At 39.0% G+C, this 27,793-nt stretch overlaps 2 protein-coding genes across 5 annotated transcripts; one reads left to right on the top strand and one right to left on the bottom strand.

Moving 5' to 3' along the window:
* The first annotated feature begins 337 nt into the window (after positions 1 to 337).
* On the top strand, positions 338 to 22,032 carry slc45a2 (solute carrier family 45 member 2). 4 transcript variants are annotated; one of them, XM_044174194.1, is made up of 8 exons: positions 338 to 359; positions 6,802 to 7,257; positions 8,866 to 9,042; positions 14,566 to 14,930; positions 17,433 to 17,576; positions 19,084 to 19,207; positions 19,937 to 20,142; positions 21,746 to 22,032. In XM_044174194.1, exons 1-8 carry the CDS (start codon positions 353 to 355, stop codon positions 21,965 to 21,967), a joined length of 1,701 nt encoding a protein of 566 aa, XP_044030129.1. In that variant the 5' UTR covers positions 338 to 352; the 3' UTR covers positions 21,968 to 22,032. The 4 variants fall into 4 exon arrangements, with proteins under 4 accessions (XP_044030129.1, XP_044030131.1, XP_044030130.1 ...); XM_044174196.1 differs by lacking the exon at positions 338 to 359 and adding an exon at positions 4,888 to 5,018; XM_044174193.1 differs by lacking the exon at positions 338 to 359 and having other exon boundaries at positions 6,475 to 7,257.
* An 812-nt stretch (positions 22,033 to 22,844) lies between these two features.
* Positions 22,845 to 27,285, bottom strand: rxfp3 (relaxin family peptide receptor 3). The gene has a single exon (XM_044175030.1). The coding sequence runs from the start codon at positions 26,811 to 26,813 to the stop codon at positions 25,587 to 25,589; it is 1,227 nt and encodes a 408-aa protein (XP_044030965.1). The 5' UTR covers positions 26,814 to 27,285; the 3' UTR covers positions 22,845 to 25,586.
* Between the last annotated feature and the right edge of the window lie 508 nt (positions 27,286 to 27,793).

Raw genomic sequence — 27,793 nt, 5'->3', positions numbered from 1 at the left:
CTGCTCCCTCCTTTCTGACTGCTCCCACCTTTCTCTCTTTGATCAGTATCATTCCCCAGGGATCACGTGCATCATCACTTGATTAGCTTAAAGTGCTACTGTAGGCAACCACAAAAGAGCCCTTGTTATTTCATGGTTTGAAACTCAAGAACTCATCAATCAGGAGTGGTTTGGGGGGGAGGGTAGATTCTTGCATTATTCCCCAACATTACAAATATCGAGGCAGGCCAGTTAAGTAATTACAGTGAAAGTCAAAGACAGTCTCTTAAAATTGTAAATTGTCCTTTTTCTCTTTTCAGCAGTCTTTTTAGTTGGTTAGACAGATTTAATAATTGGATCTCTGCCTTCTTCAATGACAGGTATGTAGTTAAAAAAAAACATTGGAGGCCACTCACACACTTTAAAGTCCCAGGATGCCTTCTAATTGCCTCTCAATGAGTGAGCTCAACAATACTAAAAATCTACAGCCATGCTAGCGGCTCTATGAGGGTGTACATAGGCACAGCAGTGCTTTGAGCTAAATGCTCTTATGACAATGTTAACTTCCTGATGTTAAGCAGGTATAACATTTACCATTTTCACATCTTAGTTTGGTGGGGTGGCATGCTAGCATTTGCTAATTAGTAAATATAGTTGAGGCTGATGGGAATGTTATTAGTTTCGCAAGTAGTCATAAATCAAAGTATTGGACAAACTAAAAACTAAAAAAACTAAATTACCAACGTGATTACAATTCATCCTGAGGGAGAGATGAAAACTGCACAAAAATTCATGGCAACCCATCCAATAGTTGTTGAGACATTTCACTCAACAACACAAATATCAACTTCATGGTGGCGCTAGAGGAAAGGTCAGTGGGTCACCAAAGTCAGTAGGATGCATCACCCAGCTCGTTTGAGAGGCCGCTAGATAAGCTAATATTATTTTTCAAGCTGCTATCATCTCATCGATTTGCATCTAAATGTACCTCTAATTTCAAAACCGTTTGAAATGAAGACTGTTATATCGACTGTGGAACTGAAGTGTCATGAACAAAGAGGACCCACACTCTGAAATAAACTCACTTTTGGCAACTTGTTAAGAAAAAATAAAATTTAAACAGTCAAATTCAATCATTTAGAACAAAAACAAATGAGGAGGAGTTCCCCTGGATGAACAATGGGGATCAGTGATACTAGGTAAGGTACATATTCACGTTCATGTTTCTGTCTGGCTGCTGATTGGTCGACTGAACGTGCTGCCGCTCTCCTCCACTCACTGAACACAATCAGTCCAGACAGCCACAGACACGAGAGCATAAACACTGAGAAATTTTGACAACTTTCTTCAAGTGAGAAGAGGTAAGGTCTGCACAAAAAGTCGCTAGATTGCAGACATTTAACTTTAAAACAAAAATGTCAACCTCCGGGTGGCGCTAGAGGAAAGGTCATGTGATCACCAATGTCAGTAGGATTCATCCTCTGGGGACCATGAATGTCTGTAAAAAATTTCATGGCAATCCATCTAATAGTTGTTGAGATATTTCAGTCTGGACCAAAGTGGTGTGTGAGTCCACTGACACTGCCATAGAGCCACACAACATGGCTATAAAAGGAGAACTGACATGAATGTTAATATCCATCCATCCATCCATTTTCTACCGCTTGGTCCCCGTTAGGGGGTCGCGGGTGACTGGAGCCTATCCCAGTGACTTCGGGCCTTAGGCAGGGCACACCCTGGACAGTGGCCAACTCGTCGCAGGGCGAACACATGAATGTTAATATTGGAAATGGAAATGGCAATGGTATTTGTATTGCCTACCTGGCTGAGGCAATATTTGATCACAGTGGCCTGTTTTGATGTGGAGCTTTTCTCAGAATTGAGGCAGGCCTCCTACTTCTACTTTTAGATCTTTACAGCTCATCCAAAATGTCATTTTATCTTTAACCTCCCTGAATATTTTAATTATACTCAAGAAAGCTCCTTATAATTGAAATTCTGCCTTTTTAAACATCTCCTTATCACAAAGAATAATAGCTTTCAATCTCAGGTAGACCAAATGTATCTTAATTGAGTGTAATTTTACTTTAGGGCCACTGTCAATCAAATTGATGGACAAAAATAGTGGAGATTTATTATCTTTTAAATTCTGTCTTCAGTTGAGATATTAAATTTGCTTAAAGTAAATTTTTGTGCACTTCACTATTTTTTTATATTCTGTCAAATAGTTTCCATGTACTGTATATACTGTATGTTGCACTGTACTAGGCTATTTTGTGTGTGTGTGTCAGCAACTTTGATGTCAGCAAAATAATTTCTCCTTAGAGCCCATTAAAGTGAATCTTGATCTTGAGCAGTTTTATTATTGAGGTCAGCTCTAAAGCCCGACTGACACTTCTCGAAATTAACGTTATTATTCATGAATGCAATCAAATGCTTTGTCATTACTCAAACACTAAAAGAGTGTAAGGTTCATAAATGTCAATTTTAAGGGTGTAATTAGGAGGTTTTTGAATGTGGTTGAACTACTACATTTTCTAAGTGGCCTGGCACAGTAGCTGTTGAGTTATAAATGATCTGAAGGATAAATGTGCAGACTACTTGAGTTAATTCTTTATCTAACAACGAGAATTTCATGATGTTATTCTGGCTTCGATTTCCAGCAGCACTGATGTGGAGATAACCTTTGACAACATCAAGGAGCAGCTGCTTCTTTATCAGCTGGTATGATAGTGGAAAATGGGATTGTCTTTAGACATGGAGGAACAAAAATTCATTACAGAGTGTGATTTTGAGAACTGCTTCAGCAATATTTGTGAAATAGGACGCTGTAACATTTTTAGTGGCATGGCTCTGCATGGCAATGTCGGTCAGAGCCCTCTGATTCAGACTGAAATATCTCAACAACTATTAGAAGGATTGCAATGAAATTTGGTTCAGATATCCATGTCCTGCTCAGGAGGAATTGTAATAACTTTGGTGATCCCTATTTAGTGCCATCTTCAGGTCCAATTGTCCTATACTTTGGTTTATGAGCAAATACCTGCAAAACTAATGAAATTCTCACCAGCCTCAGCTGTGATTTGTGTTTAATGCTAATTAGCAAATGTTAACATGCAAGCTAACATGCTAAACTAAGATGGTAAACATGTTAAACATTATACCTGCTAAACATCAGCATGTTAGCATGATGACATTACCATTTAGCTCAAAGCACTGCTGTGCTAGACTCTTGTTAAGTTGCTTAAATAAAGTTCTTTATTTTAAGTGCTATAAACTCATATGTCTTGTATAAAATAACTTAATCTGCAAAGTAACCACAGCTGTTAAATAATGGAGTAAAAATTACAATATTTCCCTCTGAGATGTAGTGGAGTAGAAGCCTAAGAGGCATAAAATGGAAACACTCACGTAAAGTAGAAGTACCTCAGAACTGTACAGTCAGTGTTAGAAGAAATATTCAGATCGTTTACTTAAGTAAAAGTATCAATATAACAATGTAAAAATACCTTGTTGCAAGTGTGAGAACAAGTACACTGAAGTCCTGCATTCAAAATCCTACTTGAATTAAAGCACAGATGTATAATTAGCAAAATGTACTTAAAGTATCAAAAGTAAAAGTACTTGTTCTGCGGAATAATGTCCTGTGTGATTGATATATTATTATATATGATGTGAGCAGATTGTTGATACTGATGTATTAATTCTTAAGCAGCAGTTTACTGTTTACAGTTAGGTAGTTTGGGTAGTTTGGTCCAGTTGTTTTCAACCTAGGAGTCAGAACCCTCCAAAGGGTCACAAGATAAATCCCAGGGGTCTTGACATGATTAATGGGAGAGGAAAGAATAAAAAAAGTTCTGCTACTTAAATCTGTCTTCATATTTTGGACTGAATCTTTGCTTTTTTGTGAAATCCTGGATTTTATTTTCATTTTTTTTTTACCTCTTTGGGCCTCAACCAGTTATTTAAATAAAACCATCTCAGACATCGTAACATAACAAGGGGCTCCAAGTAGACACTGCTTTTTTGTAAAAGGTCACAAGTCAAATAGGTTGTAAACCGCTGGTTTAATCTTTAAAAATATGTTGTATTTAAGCTGCTCATGTGTTGTGTTAATGCAAAATCTTAATCTGAAAAGTAACTCGTAAATACAGCTGTCAAATAAATGTAATGGAGTAAAAAGTACAATATTTCCATCTGAAATGTAGTGGGGTAGAAGTATAAAGTATCAAAAATGGAAATACTCAAGTAAAGTATAATAACCTGAAAATTGTACAGCACTTGAATAATTGTACTTACTTATTTTCCACCACTGGAGACAGGTCAGGATTGGTGTTTCATTCTGGACTAGCAGCAACCTATTTTCTGCCTTTTCCGTATAGTTGGATTGTGGTTGTTGGTATGTTGGTTTATAGCTAATCAGACTTTTGCAAGTTGGACCACTGGAAAGTGGCACATCACTCCAGGCTGTCCTGTCACGCTGCTTAGCACTGATTTGTACTCCTCGTTTAATCCGGTGGTTTTAATATGGTAATAGGTGCAGATAAATGATCATTCCCCACTATACTGGGACCAGATCACTGCAAGAAAAATAGGTCACCACCACACTGGAAATAAAAGTGTTAAAAGGTTTATGGGTAACATCACAAAGATGTGAAGAGAATGAAAGACAAAGAGTGTTGTATGTCTCTTATTGCTCACACACTGTGTATCTGTTTGTGTGACTGAGTCCTAATGATATTCTTGTGATTACTCTTGAGGCTGGTCTGCTGATTCTGAGAACCACAGACACCTGACCTTCACCTGACCTTTCAAGGAAACTGTCTTTGATAACCGGAAAAGTTCACAGTGAAGAACTAGTCATAAGTGTGTTCTTGAATGCTGGTTTAAGGTCACAGCATCGTGACCTATGGCTTCACCTCAGCTTAAGAGCAGGCAGTTAGTCATAGCTCAAACACATTGAGAGGAATAATGAATACAATCCCAGCAAGAGCAGGAAAAAAGTGTGATTTTCTAACCTTTTGTGGCAATATTTTAAGGTAAGGGCTTTTCTTACATACCTTACTGTATATCTAAATACAACATACAACAAAAAAAAACATTCTGTTCAAAGAAGCACATGATGATCTGATGATACAATAAGTAACGAGAGGCAACTAGAAAAAACTTCTCAGCTCAGACAATCTTTTAACTTCATTGATGTGGATTGGCTGTTTTTCCTGGAGCCCTAAAGAGTCTGATCGATGCAAGACTGAGTTTCCTTTTACAAACCACATGTGAAGAAAGAAAAAGTATTTACACATTATGACATACCATTTTATAATTTCTTCCCATTGTCACTTAAGACTTAGACTCTAGTTTAAGTTTTAGTCTTTAATTAAAAAAAATAAATACATTTAAGTCACTTTTCCATTTTATCAGCAACTTTTGCATCTGGATCATTCTCAGTTTTTAAATGTTAATTGTTTTCAATACCTTTTAAACAAGATTAAAAGTCTACAGCCATGCTAACATCTCTGTGAGGCTCACAATGATAATGCTTGCATGTTGATGTTAAAACATCAGGGGATCACCAAAGTTATTAGAATTCATCCTGAGGGGAATGTGTATAATACATTTCATGGCAATCCATTCTGTAATTGTTGAGACATTTCACTTAAAACCACAAATGGCAACCTTATGGTGGCGCTAGAGAAGAAGTCAGGGGATCACCAAAGTCAGTCGGAATCATCCTCTGGGGACCATGAATGTCTGTGCAAAATTTTATGGCAATCTATCTAGTAGTTGATGAGATTTTTCAGTCTACACCAAATCAGTGGACCGACTGACTGGCCGACATTGTCATCTGTAGACCCACCCTGCTAGCATGGCTTTTTAAAGAGAAATTAATTAAAATACAAATTAAACTGAGGATGAAACAGAAATGGCAAAGCAGAAGAGAACTGTGGGATTCATTATAGGAAGACATTAGTAAATGAAACAACAAAAAGCCTAATACATTATTTTTCAATAACTTTGCAAATCCATTTTACAAAATCATAAAGTAATTAATTTCTAATGCCAGAATTCTGGCATTAAATTATTAAATGGTACATTTAAATATGTTTTGACTACTTCTTTACCAATAATTGCCCATTTGCATAATACATACACTAATTGAATTAATAACTTTGTAAATAAGCTTTTAAATGTATCAATAAATGAATTAAGTCTGGTAGCACCCGACTCCCTCCTGAAAGAAGAGTAACTAGTCACCAAGGAATAAATACTGTACTACTGGCTAATGACAAGTGGCTGTGGAAACAGTGGAATAAATTACCCTCTTTACCACACACATCACACACACTCACATGGTCGTAGTTCCTCACACACACACACTCCCATGAACTGCCCCGGGCCTTTACTACAGTAGTTTGAAGACATTCAGTAATCTCCTAAATACACCCACTTCTTTCTCTCCTCTCCTCTCCTCTCCTCTCCTCTCCTCTCCTCTCCTCTCCTCTCCTCTCCTCTCCTCTCCCTCTCTTCATCATTGAGTCCCACTTTGCTCTGCTCAGACCACGAGGCAGACCTTCACATGTAAAGTAAAGCTGTTTGGATCTTGGACTTCTTGCTCAGCTATGCAGCAGAGAGACGGATTAGCTCAAGCTGAGTGAGCACCAGAGCAAGGATTGGGCGTTTGGCCATTTAACTATCACCTGGCGGACTGAGAGAGAAACACTACCATACTCTCTGTTTTTGTCTCTTTTTACCTAAATCTCCTCTTCTCCCTTTACCCTTCTATCCCTCTTTCCCCTCTCTCAACCATGACTCTTTTGTCAGAGGACCAGTCTGTGAGGACCAAACCCTGTCGGCTCCCGGAGCCTGGCAAACACATCAGCACTTCTTTACACCAGTACTCAACAGACTACACTGACTCAAAAGAGGACTACATAGACAGTGGGGAGAGTGCTGTGTTCGGAGCCGTGGAGCCCCCCAGGCGCTCACGGGGCCGACTTATTCTCCACAGCATGGTCATGTTTGGAAGGGAATTCTGCTATGCCGTGGAGGCAGCATTCGTCACACCGGTGCTTCTGAGTGTGGGCCTTCCCCGCAGCCTGTACAGCTTGGTGTGGCTGATCAGCCCTATCCTGGGCTTCCTGCTCCAGCCCATCATCGGCTCAGCCAGCGACTACTGCCGCTCGTCGTGGGGCCGGCGGAGGCCTTACATCCTGGCCCTGGGCATCCTCATGCTGCTGGGAATCACCTTGTTCCTGAACGGAGATGCTGTCATCTCAGGTGAGGGATAGAAAGGAGAATTTGAGTAAGAGAGGAAATGAAAGATAGTCTTCCAGAACCAGACAGTGAGAGGGGGAGGTGCAGTTGTATTTTTGTGAGTTTTTGTTTTGGGGCCAACTCTGCCTTTGATTCAGACAGAATAAGAGAGAATGGTTCTTTCCATTTCAGAGAAACAAAAATGCTGTAGAACATACTGTTGAAATCTGACATCATCTTGATCTCACTTTAATGTATGGACATGCTTGGAAATATGCAGAAGAATAATTGTGACTTATCAGAATATGAGCACTAACTCTTCCCATTCTTCGTAAACGACTTTGTTGTCCCTCAAACAACCTCAGCTTTTACCTGCTTTCATGCTCGTAATCTAAATGGATTATTTTCACACTGATACAATGGTGAGACAATGAATTTAAATTCTTAGATGTCAAGCTTTCTCTTATCTCTTGGTATTTTACAAACTCAGGCTCTGAACTGTATCAATATCTGCTCGCTCAGATATCGGGAATAAAGTGACACCATCAAGAAAAAACTCATTAAATGTATGGTCTTGAGAGACTCTTATGCTCACACTTTTAACTTGTGACTAAAGTTAAACGTGTGCCTTGGTAGCGTGGTCCTGAGCCGGTGCCCACTGGCACAGACAGATGATGAGACATGATTGAGAAAATTGTTTCTTAAACTGTTTCGTAAGAAGCTGCTGGGCTCCAGACAGCGTCACAAGAAGATCTCTGCACAAAAGACTGAGACCTTTATTATTTATTTAAATAAAAAGTTGACTAAAGACCACTTTCCTTGCAGACTAGTCACATGAACTGATTCACTGCTGAGAGTTACAGTGCTGCGGTATTGTTACCCACAGAACAGCTTCACAGGATCAATGGGGGGTTAAACGCATATTCACTGATAATTTCCCCCACTGTGATATTCACAGTTGGCCCTGGAAACGTTAATCATGGGGCTTGAAATACAGTACGTCATCCTCAATACCTCAATCATATCTTGTGATTGGAGGATAATTAGAGTAATCATTGTACAGCACAATAAATACTACAAAAACACATTTTTATCAGACTGCTACCCATCTCTGTATATTTTAACAAATATCCAAAACACTCTGCAAACACAGTGATCCTGTAAAGTTTGAGGAAATGTTTGGTACAACAAGTTGAGAGGTATATTTCATAATGACACCATGCATTATTATATTGTTCTTGCCTTTCTAAACACACTCACATCTCTTACATTAATTATAAAATCCACTTATTTTGCTTGAATTACAGGTATTTTGCTTGTGCTATGTTCTTAGCATCCTTAATTCCTTTTCAAGAGAACAAGACTGGACTTTATGATCAGTCAGGCTTTAAAGTAGAATTGTTACATGTCAGACATAATTGGTTTGCTTGGAAAAACAAAGTTTATTATCTTCAAGCTGCATGGGGTTCATTTGGGATGCTTTTTCCTGTGATGTGCATCTCTGCTTTCCAATTTGACACTTGACAAGTTCACTAAAAATAATGTATTGCTGTGGAGGTATTTTAATGTTGTTATTTACATCATTGGCTGCAGCACTTGAGGAGTGATGAGATGTTTTGTTCTATTTTGCAGCACTAGTCAGCAATAGGTCATTGAGGAGTACATGGGCCATAGTTGTGGTGATGTTCGGAGTTGTGCTGTTTGACTTTGCTGCGGACTTCATCGATGGGCCCATTAAGGCTTACCTGTTTGATGTATGTTCACATCAAGACAAGGAAAGAGGTCTGCACTACCATGCTCTACTCACAGGTGTGTAATTAAGACCATACACACATGCACATGCACACACACACTGTTGTTGTACTTGCTTCAATACTCACTACTTTTGTGATTATTTTATGCTTATTTCTGTCATAAATATTTCCTTGCTGGCTGCTCCCAGCATGCATCTTGGTGGATTTGCTTTGAATTAATCAGCCTTAGTTATTTGTTTGGTGAGCATTTCAGTGATAATAGCTCAGCTTTTTGTAGCTGAGCAACTCCCATAACACAAACTAATGATGTATGGCAGAGATTCTCTGAGTTAAACTGGATCTTCTTCTGGTGTGACTGAGTGGGAGGAACGTGTGAACATTTCCATGAACTGTGTTGCAGTCTGTGTGTTCTCTGCATGTTCAATAAGACTGTGTATGTCTGTCTTTTGATAAGTGTGTATGTAAAGATGTTTTCATGAGACATATTCGCTTTCTTGCCGAGAGTTAGGTGACAAGATTGATACCACTCTCATGTTTGTATGCTAAATTCATGTAGTCTATTTAAGTAGACAGTTAGCTTAGCATAAAGACTGGAAACAGTAGGAAACAGCTAGCCTAACTCTGTCCAAAGGTAAAAAAATCTGCCAACCAGCACCTCTAGTTCACTAATTAACACATTATAGCTTGTTTGTTTAATCCATACAAGTGTAAAATGACAAGTTGTTGTTTTACGGGGGCTTATGTGCCAGACTATTTATTGGCTGCCCACAGAGACTTTCTTCCAGTGGTTGCCTAGTAACCTCACAGTGACAACAAGACTCCAGGATGTCTCATATTAAGTGTAACTTCTGTGACTGTGTCCAAAAACACCCCCTATTTACGATTTAGTGAGCCATATTTAGAGTCCGCCATTTTATTTGAGTGTGTAAATGTATCCACTATATATAGTGCCATCACAACGGAACGAAAAAAGTGTACTACTACACTACAATCCCACAATGCAATGCTCCACATTTTATCGATAAAAAAATTACTCTTATGTAACTCTACATCTGTCAGTGATGAGTCTTAACTTATTAATCTGTAACAACACATAAAAATAAATGGTACTGAATAATGTCTTTTACAGTATGGAGGGTTATCTATGGAGTCATTTTAAACATATAAAATAAAGAAATATAAAGTATTAATCATGTTACTGATTACTGTGGTCAACAGGTCTTTAACTTAAAGCTGCTATAATGAATATTTGTGTATTAACAATGGATCAAATGACTATGTGTGTGTAAAAGGGGTCGCTTGTAGTGACAAAGCCACAGAGAAATATCACCCGACTGCAGTTCCCTTCGGCTCTACAGAGCATTTTAGCATGTTTTGGATCATTGTTTTTGGGGGTTTGTTTTTTTTTTATAACCCGCAACACTGATGTTTTGGTTCAGTCTCATTGCTCTCAGCAGTATTGTTTTTTATTATTGTCTGGCTACTATTTTTGACAAAAAAGCTTTAAAACCCTCAGTACTTTACCTGCTCGGCACCAAATAGCAGACAGACATGGTTAGCAACTAGCTGGTGAACATAGTGGAGCATTTAGCAGATAAAGAGCCAGACATTTCTCTCAGGAGTTGGTGGAGACCAAAAACAGAGCTAAAAGGGAGTGAATATTGGACTTACATTCACCAGGTAGCCAGACACATCTCCAAATAAATGCTAATGTTGCTCTGTATCAGCTGGATGTGTAAATAAGCAACTGTTGGCTAACAAGCTAACATGTGATATTATGCCAGTGTTGTGTTGCTCTATGTTTCCACTGCTTGTCTCATATTACTGTGAAAACATATTCGCATTCTTTAGTTTTTACAAAGTTTTGACATTGAATGTTAGCCAAAACGTGTTATTAGATCAAATATAACCAGATTGAAATTAGAAAAACAGAACTCTGAAAGAGACACACAAATTTTAGATAATTGTTTCATTAATTAGTTTATCGAAATCTTGTCAATACAATGTCCCTATGTGAAAAAATCTCTTGGTTTTATTACCAAATGCAACCAAATGCTTCCTTTTATAATAATAAGTCTCTCAGGGAATCAAAAAGGAAGTTTGGCTCACTCTCACTTTCATGTAGAAATATTTTTACTCTATGGAATTTGTTTTTGACCATGAGCTACTTGTTTCAGGTCCGAGTGTGACATCTCAAAGGGGTTTTCATCTGAGTGTTTGGTTGCCTTTCCAAAACTTTAAATTGTGTGTCAGCGACTCTGATACATGTTTTGGAACATTTTCTTGATGGATGAACCCATCTGAATTTCACCTTCAGGTCATGGACATATGGCTGAATGGATGAATGGATTCTCCACTAGTACTGTCAGATACAGAGCAAATGATGGCAAGTCATCTGAGTTTAAACGCAGCATTTAAAAGCGTCTCCAAAGTTCAGGGTCCTACTGTGAAAAGAAATGTGAGGTTCTCAGATGACATAGTGGATGTAGACTTACCTGTATGTCATCTGGAGTTGTAGATTTCCAGTTACAAAACTGTATTTTCCTGATGTTTTTTGAATGGAGAATCAAAGTGCTAAATTAGCCTAGGTGAACAAGGCTGCAGTTGCATTTGTGACATCCTAGGTAATTGCACAACTTGTTCTTGTTCTTTGGCAGGATGGCCACTCATGGACACATTTAGAAATGAGTAAGGTTTTTTCAATTTGAGCAAATGTGTCTGACTATGATTTGGTAGATCCTCCAAAACCTTATGCTCTATTCAAAGCACAAAGTTTCCAGATGGTAAATTGTAAATACAACCACTTTGCAATCCAGTGGTTCAAGATACTGTTTAAGAAAACACATTTTTTTCTTCCTGACTTTGTAACAGTTCTATAAGGCGGCAGTGGAAACAGTTTTGGACTCTTCTGTTAACTGATAGGAAGATTTGTTTTGATTCATTTTAAATTACACCTCCTTCAGATTTATGCTGAGGCCAAATCAGTCCCATTACGATATATGAACAGTTAATACTAACTATCTCTTTACTCTGGATGAGTTAACAATACGTAGGTTAGAAGATTGCATGCTTTACTACCTCTCTATTGCTTTAGAGATACGCCATATTTAGATTATTTATTTATTTCAAAGCCCTTCTGTAAACCACCATAACCTTACAAAATATGTTCCAAATGAGTCTGTACAGAAATGTCTAAAAATATACAGGATCAAGCAAGTGTTTTTGTCATACACTGCTTGGGGGGCAAGATGATTTCCGCACCGTTTCCAGCGTCAGTGGTGCGCTCAGCTGTCAGCAGGCACCGGGTGGTGTGAGCATGCTAGTCAGGCAGTAATCCAGCCCTGAGCTAGTCATGTGCTGTAGTCATGGGTCTGGGCTGAGAGAGACAGATGCCAGGCACATGACTCTTTAGACGCCCCTGCCACCGCTGGTATGTGAGGTTTGAGGAGGAGGGAACAAGAATTGTTGTGTTTCTCTGTGATTCATGTACCTTTTTGTGTGAGCTTTTCTAATCAAATACATGGGGAGTGAATGCCAATCATATGAAATGCTATTATCAATACTCTGTGTTTCACAGTCTCTGCTTGAGTGAAGGAGTGGGCAGTGTTTCATAGCTCAATATTCTTCAAGACATACTACAGATCTTACATTAGTTTCTTACCAGACCGTAATTTTCTACAGCAACGGGTAAAGCAAGCTGGACACAAACAGATGGAACAATGTTGTTCTGTTGGTTGCTCAATCAATTGTTCCACAACTTTGGTCCAGACCAAAATATCTTAACAACTATTGTATGGATTGCCATGAAACACATGCACATGTAGCCTACATGTACAGACATTCATGGTCCCCAGAGGATGAATCTTAATAACTTTGGTAATCTCCTGACTTTTCCTCTAAAGCCACCAGCAGGTCAAACTTTTCACTTATCCAGGGAAATATCTCAGTATCTACCAGATGGATTGGCAACAGATTTTGTACATTTATTTTTGACATTCGTGGCTCCCAGACAATGATCAATTGCATCACTGTTCAAATGCACTTCAACACATGCATCAGTAAGTGAACACATCACCGTTCACACTGCTGCGATGTTTGGCTTCAGTTCAGTAGTAAGTTCAGTTGGTTGCTGGTTCAAATTGTATGGGCCAGTAATTGTAATTGTAATTGTTTTTGTTTTTTTCTAGTGAGTTTTCATCTGTTTACTGCGTACTACTGTGTAGCTGGCCGGCGAATTTTGCCCTCATTTCAACCCCTTCCTTTTTTCACATCATTGGTCAGTCCCACGTAACCTGAAATCCCACAATGCCTTGCAAAGCAATTTGCTTGTGTCCTATAAAAAATGAATGGGGACGAACTTCGCGTTGGTCAGCGACAGTGATGATTCAGTTCAGTCAGTTCAGTTAGATTCGGTGTTAAAGATGTCTGTACTTGTAATGAACACCTCTACACTAAACTAAGATGGTGAACATACGTGCTGTATGCTGAGGTTAGCATTAAGCTCATTTAGCCTAATCACAGCCTTGTTTGCAGTAAAGACGTACTTAGTTTAGTACGTAGTTTATTGTTTAGGTTAGGTAGACTATTAAATCTCCCCTCTCATTTTCAGTCTCTCTGTCTCTCTCTCTCTCATGGTGATCTCTGTTTTGCTCTGTTGCACTGTGCCGCAATAAAAAGTTCAGAGTTATTATAGGGGCTGACATTAATGACACCGAAAGAAGAGGGTGAAGGATCTCGAATCAGAGAGGAGTGTTTGATGCAGCACGCAAACAGCAATGTTCCAGTCGTGTAGACACAAGTGAAGTGTGACTCATGGAATGGTTATTACTTTACCTGCCAGTTGCTGTAATGTATAAAAATAGCCTCCATTTCAGGTGACCAACTGTAGAAGACTGTATATCTTCACAAATCTTGTGTGTGTGTATCATAATGTAGGCATGTGATCACATTTAAGGGAAACAACAAAACCTGCATCAATTTTATACATACAGTACATGAATGTCTCCTTTATGGACAATATTAAAGAAACATAACAAAACATGATCTTTGTTTTTAGATCTTCTGTATTGCATTGCATACTAACTAACAGGCTGTTCACCCATATAATGTACAGGCAACCAACATGCAGATTCAATGAGGGTTTTCTGTCCATCTGTACATATTATGGCACATGTATGACAACGACATAAAACAAACTGTGTTCTTTTAGCTTTGCCTCTTGAAATGCTTATTACAGAAGCGGCCAGTTTCTCACCTTTCTTGCAGCTGTCAGGCCTCAGCATTTAACTTTCCAGTTGTAGTAATGACAAAGGGCTAAGTTGTTAATGAAAAACAGTGAGAGCAGAGAGAGATGTGACATTTAACGCCACACCAAGCACACGGTCTATGCAGGGAGGACTTGTGTTCCCTCTGAGTGCAGTTGGTGAGCCTTCATGTTAGTGGCTAGTTCCTGATGAGCCACATCCACTGCCTGAATATAGAGTTTTACTCATATTGTCTAAAGTATTTAGCTGTGTCTTACTGCAACTGCACTTTTTTGTCAACATAGTGTTTTAATCTTTGCCGCTGTGTATTCCAGGTCTGGGCGGAGCATGTGGCTATCTGGTGGGAGCTATGGACTGGGGGCATTCTGCGATCGGCCAGCTGCTGGGCTCCGAGTACCAAGTCATCTACTTCTTCTCAGCATTGACCTGGGGCATCTTCCTCACCATACACCTCTTCAGTATTCCAGAACAACCGTTGGACAAGGAGATATCCACCTCTGACTCCTCACCTCCCAGTGCCCTTCACCTACTGGGCTCCCACAGCAATGGTTACGGAGCACTGGCTAAAGAACCAGTACCTGTAGTCCCTGCATCCATCTCAGACCTCAGGCCTAGGTCTTTCTCTGCTCTGGGGGAGGCCAACTCAGTGACATCCAGTGCCAAGCAGCCAAACAAGGAGGTATGTGATGTTCAGGATAAATAGTCTCTTGAGGATGCAATTATTTTACCACATATGTATATAGAATACACACGCGGTAAAATAATGTGGCATACAGATTTATTTATCCATCCATTTTCTATGGTCACAGGTAGAATGTAATGTAGCAGTTAAGAAGAGAAAATTGTAATGTAGCCTTAATGTTAATTCTATTGAAAGCCTCCTAACTAAGTGCTGGTGAAATGAAAGTTCAGTTGCCTTTATTGAAAGATATGAGCACATGGACAATGCGGTGCGTATATATTCTTAAATAAAAGATAATCTGAGGCAATAGAAACAAGCTTTGAGTGGTATGGCAGCTTGCTGCAGCTTCTGAAAGTTAACCTTTAGAGAGATGATGATGATAACCTTTGATATGTTCTTGCTGAATAACAGGAAATGTGTATAAAAATGCACATGTGGAATATTTTCATTTGATTTTCATGGTGCAGTCATAAAAGTGGTGGGCTGTTAGAAGTGACAAACCGTAACTTCAATGTGGCCCTGGAGCAACCAGATACTGAATACAGTATATATTGTATGTCAGTGATTCCCATGTCGTCTAGCCTAAGGGTTCACACACTGACCAACCTAACACCCATTCAGTAGATTTCCATCCATCCATTCTGTCCGTGGATACAAACCCATGGCCGCCCTGCTGTGAGCTAACAGTGCTAACCACTGAGTTACTTCAAATTAATTTCACAAAATGAAAACTAAAATATTTAAGTGCAACTGGGGCTTAAAGCTCAACGAAAAATAAGAAGCTTTGCAACAAGAGAGTTCAATTAGGGCTTAACACCAACATTAAAAACCATTAAAATCATTGCAGTAGCAGGTAAAATTTATTCAGGCACGTTGCTAACTCGGCACAATATATATCTAGTCCTTCTGCAGTTGTGTAGCCCAGGCCTCTGTGACTGAGTTATGTTAGCAAAGGGAGCACATGTTGGTATAGCATGCTAACAAAAGTAATTTCTGGTCATTTCAGTATGCATACGAATATCATTCACATTGTTAATGAAAAATGAAAACTGCTCTATTCATTCATTAATACATCCAATTCAAATTAATTTATTGATTATATTCAACTTGAATTAATAAAATGTTTGTTGCATGAGCTCCCATCCATATTACCTTCTGGTCATGGGTCCAAACTGCCAAACAGTAACTGAGAGCATCCAACGGGCTTTAGAGTAGCGGGAACTCAGACTGTACCATCTTGAGTAGAGTACGGGTGAAATAGTCTTGTTAAAGTACCCTAAACAACCTATTGTTAATATTTCTGTTATGACAATTTTAATAATGATTAGAATTAGTTTTTATTGTTTTTACATAGAAATGTTATTTGAATGATTAACTGATTATGAACTAACTTTGATTTGTCTGCAGGAGGAGCTTCCTGTTTAAAAGCAAGGGGTAGAAGCTCCTCAAGGGGAGTTCATTATTGGAGTTGAAAGACGGTGTAGTCCCTCATTCGTCCAGGAGTGTTCTATCGTAGAAAAGGTTTCAGTCGTAGTCATCTGGACACTGTTTTCAGAATCAAGACGTTTCGGCTCCCATCCGGAAGTCATTCACAATTGAGAATGACTTCCGGATGGGAGCCAAACGCCTTGATTCTGAAAACAGTGTCCAGATGACTACGACTGAAACCTTTTCTACGATGTTGGAGTTGAAAGTTGCGTCAGTTCAGGTGCAGACCTGGTGAAAGCTCGCTGCTAGCTGCCCAGTAGCCATGGGCCTAGTCTGGGTTTTCTTTTTTGTTTACTGATGAGTTTCCTTTTGTTCTTTTTGTTTGTTTTTTAATTTTTGTATAGTAGTTTTTTCAAAACCTCACCAACACCAGCCTGAACTGCTTGTTTGTCTGGTGTAAACTACAAATAAAACTCTTCAAATAACCTTGTGAAGATGATATACAGTAGTGTGAATATATCCTGTGCAACATAAAATGTTTGTGGTTAATGAGTATTGATGGATTCTTTTTCGATTTTATAAACCTCAATCAATCCCTCAAACCATCCCAGATGAGTTGACTTCTGACTATATTTGATATGTCTTGATAAAAAGGAGGCATATTTTGTATCATCTTCTAAAAACTCACTTTTGTAGCCTCGCTTGAATATACGACGTTTGATTAATAATCTCTAACATTCATGCTCTTGCTTTGGCAGTCCTCATCTTGCTCTAATTGCTTTAGGATTTATTGTAGGATGATATGATTGATTGTTTCGAAGAGCTTACTTGTTTTTAAGTTTGCTCTTTTGTCTTTCATCGTCTCCTGTCTCACACCCTTGAGCAGTTTTTTTAGCAGTTTTTTTTAATTGTTGATGCTTCTGAACTGTCAGCCGTAGGCTAGCAAGGAAATACCAGGACATTAATGAGTGCTATGAAAGGAAAAGCTGTTTATTTGATTTATTTTTTTTAAATCCTGTCAGTGTTGTAGCTGTTGGCACTGATGTGTGCAATGTTTGTGTGTATCTGCAGGCCCAGAAGAGGATGACTTTCAGGTCGCTGATGACAACTGTCATCAACATGCCAAACCACTACCGCTGCCTGTGTGTCAGTCACCTGTTGGGGTGGACAGCTTTCCTCTGCAATATGCTCTTCTTCACCGATTTTATGGGACAGGTATTGATTTGTGTGTGTCTGCGTGTCTACTATACATGTGGGCTATTTAAAAAACAAACCAAACAGTGCTGTAGCATAAAAAACCTAACCCATTTGTAACTAAGAACATATAAAGGTCTTGATTTCACATTGCAGTCCCCCATCACTGCTTTATGCCTTTTCTAGTGCTGTGTAGAGCTCATAATCTCTGCTTATTTTCCAGTCAGTGTGGCAGATTTGAACTGAATTGCAGTGATTAGTGTCATTGACCTCTGCACTGTGTTGCTGATCACCTCTAACTCTCCACTTTCATAGATTTCTATTTGAATAATCAGTTAATTGTTTCGAATCATGTTTCAAACAGAAATGCAAAATATTTGCTTTTTCCAGCTTCTCAAATGTGAATGCTTCTTCTCTTCTCAATTCCTTCTAGCTAACTGCTGGGGGGCAGCTAGCTAACTAGCTGCTGGTGGTAGTTGGACAGATATGAGAGTGGTATCAATCCTCTTATCTAACCTTTTGGCTATCTCTAATCTGTCTGTTAAATATGAAGCTACAGCCAGCACCCAGTTGGCTTAGCTTAGCATAAAGACTGGAAACAGGGGTAAACAGCTAGCCTGGCTCTGTCCAAAACCATGCTAAAGAGACTTGAGACAACATGTTAGTTTGTCAGCTTCCCTTGCTTCTAGTCTTTATGCTAAGCTAAGCTAACCATCTCCTGGCTACAGCTTCATATTTATCGTACAGATGAGAGTGTCATTTAAGTCATATATAAAGCAAAACCTCCAAACATTCTGTTTCCTGCTTCTCAAATGTGAGGATTTAAATTTTTTTAAAATCAGTTTTATATCATTGTAAACTGAATATCTTTGACTATTGGTAAAAATTTGCAATTTGAAGACATCACCTTGGGCTCTGGCAATTGGGGTATTTTTCACTATTTTTTGATACTTTATAGACTACAGTTTCTCAAAGAAATAATCAACCCTTAGTTGTATCCCACGTGAGAACAATAACATTAAAGGTAAAGAATAACAAGCTGCAATATGTTTTTGCATTCAAGCTCTGTTAATCACTGTTTGTGTGGGGGCAGACGGAGGGTGAGGGTGGGGGAGTAGTGTGTTGTTTTGTGTAATCCTTCGTTGACATGTGTAATAATGATGAATGCTTTACAGTTTCACTGTGTGCATGCTGATCAAAGGACGCACCTCACAGCATGACACCACCGTGGTTCACGAAGACCCGATGCGCAAACGTGTAATCTAAAATTGCAGGCATTGTTATCAAGTATAGGAAATGTATAGTCAGTGGCTCCCTGTTGAGTTTGAATTTGCTTCTTTTTATAGGAAAGAAAAGATAAAAGCATGTGTTAAAGAGGGAAGCCAACATTTGATGTCTATATCAATGATGCTGTGTGCTTGGATCTCCTCAGCCTTTATGTGTCTTGGCTTCACTGTTTCTCTCCTGAAATGATGCCATGTATTTTGACACTCTTCTTCAGATTGTTTCTCTCTTCGCTTTTTTGCAGATTGTATACAAGGGAAATCCTTATGCAGACCATAACTCTACAGCCTATGTGACATATGAGAGAGGAGTTGAAGTGGGCTGCTGGGGACTTTGCATTAATGCTGTGTCCTCTGCTCTCTACTCCTGTAAGTAATGATTCAAGTGACAGGAACAAAAAGAGAGTATGTACAGTATGTGTTTCTACATTCATCATAGCAGCCAGCATCCACTAACATCACCATGTCCTGCACTGACATCATTAGCTTTGAATGACAGCCTTATGAGGTTGTGCAGGGTAACGGATAGCAGTGGGCAATTATCACTTCCTTCTCTTTTGTGTTGGGCTTACAGGCTGTAGTGTGCTGCAGTCATTCATTAGATGGTTCTGCCCAAATAAAACACACATGTTTTCCCAGAGGCATGCTGGGCGTGTGTTATCATGTTAATTTAAATCCAACAGAAGCTCAGCTATAGCTGTAGCCATGTAAAATAACCATGGTGAAAGGAAGATAAAAAAAAATGTGCTACATGCAAAGCAAAGTTCAGCCTCTGGGTGTGAAATTTGATCTATTTATAGTCTGGATGCTGAGAAAATTATCTTTTTAAATGTTTTTTTTCTCATTTACATTGCTGCTCTCAAACGAAAGATAGCCTGTTGAATCAAATGTCCAGTCAACTGTAGCAAATCTAATGCATGTTGTGGAGGCTTTTTAAATGTTTAGAACATCTTTCAGATGAGCAATACCATAAAAGATCAAGCAGGTGTCACGTAATCCAACATCTACCCTGAATCAACACAGGTCACGGTGGTTTTATTCTGATTCTCAAGTAAAATTGATCTCTGAACTATGCATGACGTGTTTGTGTGTTTTCAGATGTGCAGCGTTTCCTTCTCCCATACATCGGCCTGAAGGGATTATACTTTATGGGCTACTTTGTGTTCGGCATGGGCACCAGCCTGATTGGCCTCTTCCCCAACATCATCGCCACACTCACCCTCTGCAGCGTGTTCGGCGTCATGTCCAGCACGCTCTACACCATCCCATTTAACCTGATAGCTGAGTATCAGCGTGAAGAGGAGGTACTGGTCTGGCAATAGAAATGTTTTTTTAAGGGCTGAGATGCATTTGAGTAGAAGAAAAAACATTGTGCTTTAGGATGTTTCTTTCATTCAGTTTTCAATGTCAAAATTTTGTGTTTCGGCTCAGCCTTTTTCAGTATGCAGTATTCCTTCAGTTTCATGGTTGAGTCCTTTTAACTTTTCACCAACAATCAGTGTCAATCAGCTGTGAGGTAGAGTGAGTGAGTGTGTGTGAATGAGAGGCAAAAATGTAAAGCACTTTGTCTGTTAAGGTACAAAAGTGCTATATAAATGCAGTTATTTTACCATCCATTATTTCTTAAACTATTTTCAATAGAGCTGCAACTATTAGTCGATTGATAGAAAATTAATTGGCAACTATTTTAATAATCGTTTAAATCATTTCAAGCAAAAATGCCAAACATTTGCTGGTTCTCAAATGTGAGCCAAAATGATTAATCGATAAAAAATTGGGCAGATTAATCGATACTGAAAGTAATCGCTAGTTGAAATGCATGAAAATATCTGAATGGCGTGAATGTTCAGTTTATAGGCGTATTCCAGCGAATTAGTATTTTAATTCCATAAAGTTGGGGGACTCAGAAGAGACAGATAAAAAAAACATAAAGAGAGAGAAAAGAGATACTTTTAGTCATTAGTATATAATAATCAAATAATGCAGCTGCATAGCGTCTGTCACTTGACTTGTTATACATGTGAAGTCTAAAGTCAAAGCTGAGATAACCCTGGAAAGCTTCTAACAGAAGACATTATTCAACTGTTTGCACAGGCTGAGTAGGACTCATTGTGAAGACTAAAATTACCTACATGTGTCAATTTGGTTTAGTACCCGTTAAATTAAATTAACATTCCTTGTGTCAATACTGTTTTCCAGGAAGTCCTGGGTAGTTATATTGAAAATAAACAATAAAACAGTAAAACAATTAAAATGTATCAAATAATAGCAGCAGTCTGTCAATCAATTACACGTTCAGTTTCCCTTACACTTTACATTTGAAAAGTCTGTAGACTAGTTTGTTCCCTTGTGGACCTGTATAGTTGATTCCACATATGGGTACCATAATAATGGAGGCTGCTCTTTAACGCAGCATTTTTGGCAGCATGGGTTTACTCCCTGAACTCTCTGCCAACTCACTGCCATTAAAGAAACAGTGTTTTAATATCAGGGAAGTGTACAGATCTGGAAGAATATAATATTTTCAATTATGGGCTCTGGATAAAATAACTTTTGATTTTTCTGAATGAACAAGAATGAACTATTATAGTATTTGACAACTGACAATTGTCCCCTAGGTGGTGGTTCAAAAATCAATTGTCATTAGAAAACACTTTTTTTTCCTAAATAACAGGTTTTATGTTTCCTTGCATGCTCAATCAATACCTTATTAAGTCATCATAAAAGAAAATATATATAGAGGAGGTCTCTTGATATTTTTCACAGCTGAATCTGTTTACCCAACTGTTGATTGGTTTGTGCCACAGACATTTCTGGTAATACAGAAGTTGATGACATCAAATATTCCTCTCCTTTTTTCCTCCTCCTCCTCTCTGATCACCCCAACACTACCCACTGTGCTTCCAGGAACAACTGATGCTGCGAAGAAGCAATGAAAGTCAGCGAGGCACCGGGGTGGACTGTGCTGCGCTCACCTGCATGGTCCAGCTAGCTCAGATTATGGTGGGCGTGGGGCTTGGGGCTCTGGTCAACGTGGCAGGAAGTGTAATCGTGGTGGTCCTCTCAGCCTCAACCATGTCTCTGTTAGGCTGCATCTTCATCGCCCTCTTCATCAGATATGTGGAATGATTCTGCATATGTAAAAGTATTTTAATGCTATTATTTTAATAAATAAAGATTCTTTATTACATCCACTTTACGTACTCACATTTTACGTTTGTGACCATTTGATTGACATTCACGACTCTTTGTAGGGTTTGTCTGCAGTGGTGAAGCCAGGTGCAGGTGGCCAAATAGTTCATATTAAAGGAATAGTTTGACAGAAAGAGAGAGAGTTAGATGAGAAGACTGAGTGTCTGGTCACGGCAGAAGTGTTTAGATCCTTTACTTGACTAAAAGTACCAATACATTAATATAAAATTCCAGCATCAAAAAGCCTACTTAAGTAAAAGTACAGAAGTATTATCAGCAAAATGTACTTAAAGTATCAAAAGTTTAAAAAATATATAAAAATGATTATATATGACATTATTAAATTGCTAGTACAGATGAATCAATGCATAAGTATCTGGCTGAGGTGGAGCTTTAACTACTTTATTTACAGTTTAGTCCAGAGGTTCCCAACCTGGGGGTCGGGCCCCTCCTAAGAGTAACGAGACAAATCTGAGGGGTTGTGAGATTATTAATGGGAGGAAAGAAGGAGGAAAGAATTTTTTTTTTTTTGTGAAATAATGGATACGGAATAGTACACAGAGGTAATACTACGAAAATACTCAAGTATTAGTACCTCAAAATTTTACTTAAGTTGAATGAACTTGAGTAAATGTACTTCCATCACCAATCAGTAACATTTAAAAATACAACATTCTGCATAAGTACTTTTACTTTTGATAGTTTATGTACATTTTGCATTCTGCTAATACTTACATACTTTTACTTAAGTCATTTTATGGAAGCAGGATTTTTACTTGTAATATGAGATGAATAAACAGTATTTTTACACTGTGGTGTCACTACTTATACTTAAGTAAAGGACCTGAGTACTTCCTCCAACGCCGGAAATGAAAACTATTTGCATTTTCATAGATTCTGATAGATGTAGATGTATTTTTAATAATTTCTAACTAGGTAATTATACTGTAGAGTGGGGAAACCATATCAGAAACAAACTATTATTCAAAGCAGAATAGTTTTACATTTCTCAAAACATATCTGGAGGGGATCTTTAAACTTGTCAAAACTAGTCAAAGTTGATGTAACTCCTGCAGATTAGAAAGGACGCTGGTTAGAGTGACTAATGTGTAGTGACCAATGGGCCTCGCCATTCGTTGTCACTGTAAGTTTTTTTCATTGGATCATAGTGCAAAACATCAGTAATCCTTCTTTACTCCTCATTATATCTGTTTATGCCTCCAGGATTTGTAAGCAGAAAGAGATCATTAGCTCGCTCACTTTTCAAAGCATGTTTTCACTCTTGTCTGTCATTCACTTGTAATATACTGACACGATGCTGTGTTTGAAACCACCATAGATATTCCTGCCAACATTTCACAGGTGTCAAATGTGTTTTCATATGTAAATTGAGTGAAAACGAAGTAATTGTGGTACACAACAAAAACCTACAGAATTTCTAAATATCTTTGAAAATCAGTTTCCTAGACATTCAAAACACATCAAAGGGCTTTCTCCGGCACCCTGGGAGATACTAGCTCATCTCTTGAGGAATACACACTGTCATATTTAAATTTCTAATCATGATGAAGCCATTTTTCTTCCCCCAAAAGGGATTTTACTGAGAGGTGAAATGCTCTGCGTGAGTGTTGCTGATGTATGTGTGCACTGTGGGTGCCGGATTCAAAATCCACATGACAGATTGCTCTGATCTAATATAATAATTGGTTAAATTTAACCAATTTAATAGCCAGGTTGTGGGGCCATTTGCCATTTATTTCTAATTAAATTAGCCTGTCAGTTATTAGGGTTTTTTTTAGCTGCTTAATTAAAAAATTAAACGCAATATTTATCTCAGGATGTTGATTGTCATAGTGGGTTTGCCAGACTCCTGTGAGTCCCATCTCTGCCCAAGGCTTGGAGGCAGCAGGAGGAGAAAGGATTAAAGTTTCTTCTTTGGAAGTACTGAATCCAGCACTTAATTCAATCCTGCACAATTTCTATCAGTGAAGAGTCCCCTTTAAAAAAAACCCTCTATCTATCCAGGCTGACATGTACAGTACCTGCAAACAGTGCATTAATATGTTAACTGACTCTTGGGATCAGATCAAACAGGCAGTTTCATCCATTTGACTTTTAACTCCTGTTAATTTCTACTTTATTTAAAAGGGTGATATTGTGAGGAAAGAATTAATATTTTGTGCTGAAGTTGTTCTGGTTTATTAGAAGTCACTGATGACTTATTTGCAAGTGGTCCTGAATAAATTAAACAAATTAGATGAGATCGAAAGTCAGAGATAACCCCATGACTTCCTGCACAACAACATTTACTGTAGATTAGATGGCTAATGTTGCTGCATGTGTGTAGACATCCAAAACACATGATTTTATCCATTAAATCCCTTTTAAATTCTCCATTAAATCAATATTAATGATATTTGTAGGAGTTTTTAAAGGAATTATTGATGGGTTGATTCATGCAGAGACTTGTAATGAAGAGATCCTGTGCTTGGTTGTGATATGACCAATTAAATGTATCTATCACTGAATACCTGAAATTGGACCCAACTTGACATGTTGCACATTTTTGAGCTTTAATGGCAAATATCAGGAGATATAGAGGATTTTGAGATTAGTTTCAATGGTTCCTATGAAATTTTCATTAGGTTATTAGAAAGTAAGCAAATAAAAAATGGGTTGTTTAAGTTGGTTTAAAAAGTAATTTAAATTGAATGTATTCCCTCCAATAACTCATTTAAATTAATTTGAAGTGGTTTCTGCATTAGTCGTGAATGAATTCATGTAAATGCAAAGTTATTTAAAGGCTATGCAGAGTGTCTGATGAGCATAGATTTATGACACATGATGCCCTCTTTGCATCAATCCAACTTTTTCTTTTCCAATACAGATTCTGATACATCAATTCAGGTTATCAGCCAATACCGAGTACAAATCCGATACCAGTGCTCTCTTTTCCCTAAATGTAAAATCTGTACCTCACTGTGTGGAGCTCATTGGAATCGTTTTTATCTAATGTACCATGATCACCATGAGATTTTTGTGGCATTAAAAACTGACTGCTTTTGTTCATTATTCATCCTCACTGACAACCACACACCTGAGTGTTTTAGTTTTTTTTTGTTGTTGTTTTTTCAACATACAGAGAAGGACCAGCAAGTGTCTCACATTGTAAATACACTTTACTTACACATTAAAAAATGTTGTTTGTTTTTACATTTTTTGGACAGACTTATTCAGAAACATTCAAAATACCGTACCTCTTCTGTCTTTGTGCACAAGAGAAATGTCCTTTGCTCTTTTATTAAGAGCATCAAAGTACAAAATGACAGATGCATGTGAAGTGGTCACGTAAGAGTGGTCACTGATCACGGACAGGTATCAGTGTGGTCGTAAATGACCAGTGCTGTTCTTTTCTCACCCTTTCAATCATGCAGATCCAACTTGAGCTTTCCTGACAGCTGCGAGGCAGGAAATGGAGCAATTAACATAAATGCAGATAAATAACAATCAAAAAGGATTTTTAAGAAAACAAAACCTGTCCGTGTGGTACTTTAGACTAAGTGCTGTTTTGCGGCAGATCTCTGTCATTGTATACAACAGCCCCCGGAGGATAAAACACCACAGCGGGCTCCTCGGGCGCGCTGACGGGGACCGGGACTTGCCCTTGCTCGTTCATCTCTTGCTTTGTGGTGGCTGTGATCGGCCTTATGGTCGGCGAAGTCATCCGCCAGAAGAGTTTTTTCAGTGCTTTCCTGAACTCCCGCCTCATCAGGCAGTACAAGATGGGGTTCAGGCAGCTGTTTGAGTGCGCCAGGCACACGGACACGGGGAAGACGTACACCTGCATGGTGTAGTACTCATAACTGAAATGTACCACGTTGAGTTTGATGAGGATGCCCCAGGCTGTCAGCGCCTGGTTGGGCAGCCAGCAGAGGAAAAAGGATAAGACCACGATGGTGACAGACTTGGTGACTTTGGCGCGTCGTTTGGCGCTCGAGGTGTTTTTATTTGTGGAAGTGATGAAGCGCAAAAGGAGCAGATAGCAGGCTGAGATGATGCCCAGCGGAACCACAAAACCCAGCAGCACTTTCTGAGAATGATAGAGTCCCAGCCAAAGCTGCGCGGTTCCGTTGGTTTCCGGGAATTTGACAAGACACAAGTCCTCATTGGAAACTGTCACTGTTGTGGAGAAAACTGCGTGCGGCAGAGCGGCGCAGACAGCGGCAAACCAGATGAAAACGGTGATGCACCGCGCGGAGCAGCACTGTGGCCGCCGCCGCCTGCCCTTGAGCGCAGAGGCGAGCGACCAGTACCTCGCCACGCTCATGGAAGTCAGGAAAAACACGCTGGCATACATGTTCATAGCTGTCACATAGGAAACTATCTTGCACATTGCTTTGCCGAAAAGCCACGTAAAGTCCAGCGCGTTTTCCACCGCCCAGAACGGCAGAGTCAAGACGAACTGGAAGTCAGTCACAGCCAAACTAGTTACGAAAAGGTTGATGGAGGATTTTTTCCACACCTGTTTAGACTTCATTAGGTACAGGACCAGTAAGTTCCCAACCAGACCGAGCGCGCAAACCAGCGAGTAAATGACAGAGATGATAATCCTCACAACAGCGGCGCCGTCTCCCACAAATCCTGTTTTGTCCAAGTCTGACAGGTGGAAGTTGTCGCCATTGGAACTGTTGGTCGTGTTGAAAATACAGCTGAAGTTGATGGCTGCAGCATAGACTATCCCTGCTGAGCCTTCGTAATTAGTGTCGGTAAATTCTCCAGACATTTTAACTTTAATCACCGAGGATATTTACAAAAGTCATGCCTATAAATCCAAATGCTTCACCTCTTGGGGGAAAAAATCTTTGGATTTTAGGTTCTTGCGCCAGCCTCCATGTTACTTAAATAATAGCCCACATAAATAGCCTACACACAGAAAAGCGGTCTATTTTCTGTGAATCCAAATAAACACAAAATAACTGATATGTTGCTCTGCATGCCTGGTGACAGAGCTCATCAGGCTGTCGTGTTGCTCTGAGATTGTTGCTCTGTGAGTCTCAGCTCTCCAACCGTGAAAAAGCGTCCTTCTGCGTCAGGGCGCAATCTGGCGCTGTCCTTGGTTCTGATTAGAGACCATGTGAAAAAAAAAATCCATCGACATGAAACTGATTTCATGTCGATTAAACTAGATAAAGATAGAACCTAGATAAAACATGATAAAGTGCCTTCTATAGTGGCCTAATGTGCAAGAAAACGTGATAAAGTGCCCTTTAGGGTACTAGGAAAAACTCAGGAACAGATGTGGGTAACGCAGGCTCTCAGATCTTCTGCTGCTATCCATTGGGACATCCCAGTTGACCCAAAGGAGGTCACTGAATTTACAAACACATGGCCAAAAGAATAATTATACTCTGGTTCTACCATCCTGACTATTTCCCTACCCTGACTAAGCTCCTCTATATATAAGTAGTTATACTTTAAATCTGAGTCACATAGGGGTTTGGAACTGTTTCACAATAAATGCATCACGACTTTCAGCGGCTGGTGCCCCACCTCATGCAGCTGTGGCGCCTTTTTTATTTTTCTCACCACTGTTTAAAAACAATTTAAACTGTGGATTTCATTTGATTTCCAATGTAAACCAACTGTTTTTGAATTTCTCAAACGTGGAGACGACACACACACATTGTATTTAACTGTAGTGAAGGTCGAAGATGTTGTTGTCAAATGCTAAAAGCTTTCATGAGTTGACTTATGGTCTCTCCA

The sequence above is a fragment of the Siniperca chuatsi genome, linkage group LG18 (assembly GCF_020085105.1).
Source record: "Siniperca chuatsi isolate FFG_IHB_CAS linkage group LG18, ASM2008510v1, whole genome shotgun sequence".
In the NCBI taxonomy this organism is placed as follows: domain Eukaryota; kingdom Metazoa; phylum Chordata; class Actinopteri; order Centrarchiformes; family Sinipercidae; genus Siniperca; species Siniperca chuatsi.
Note: the sequence above shows the minus strand (reverse complement) of the source record. Positions and strands in the feature narration are given on the sequence as shown.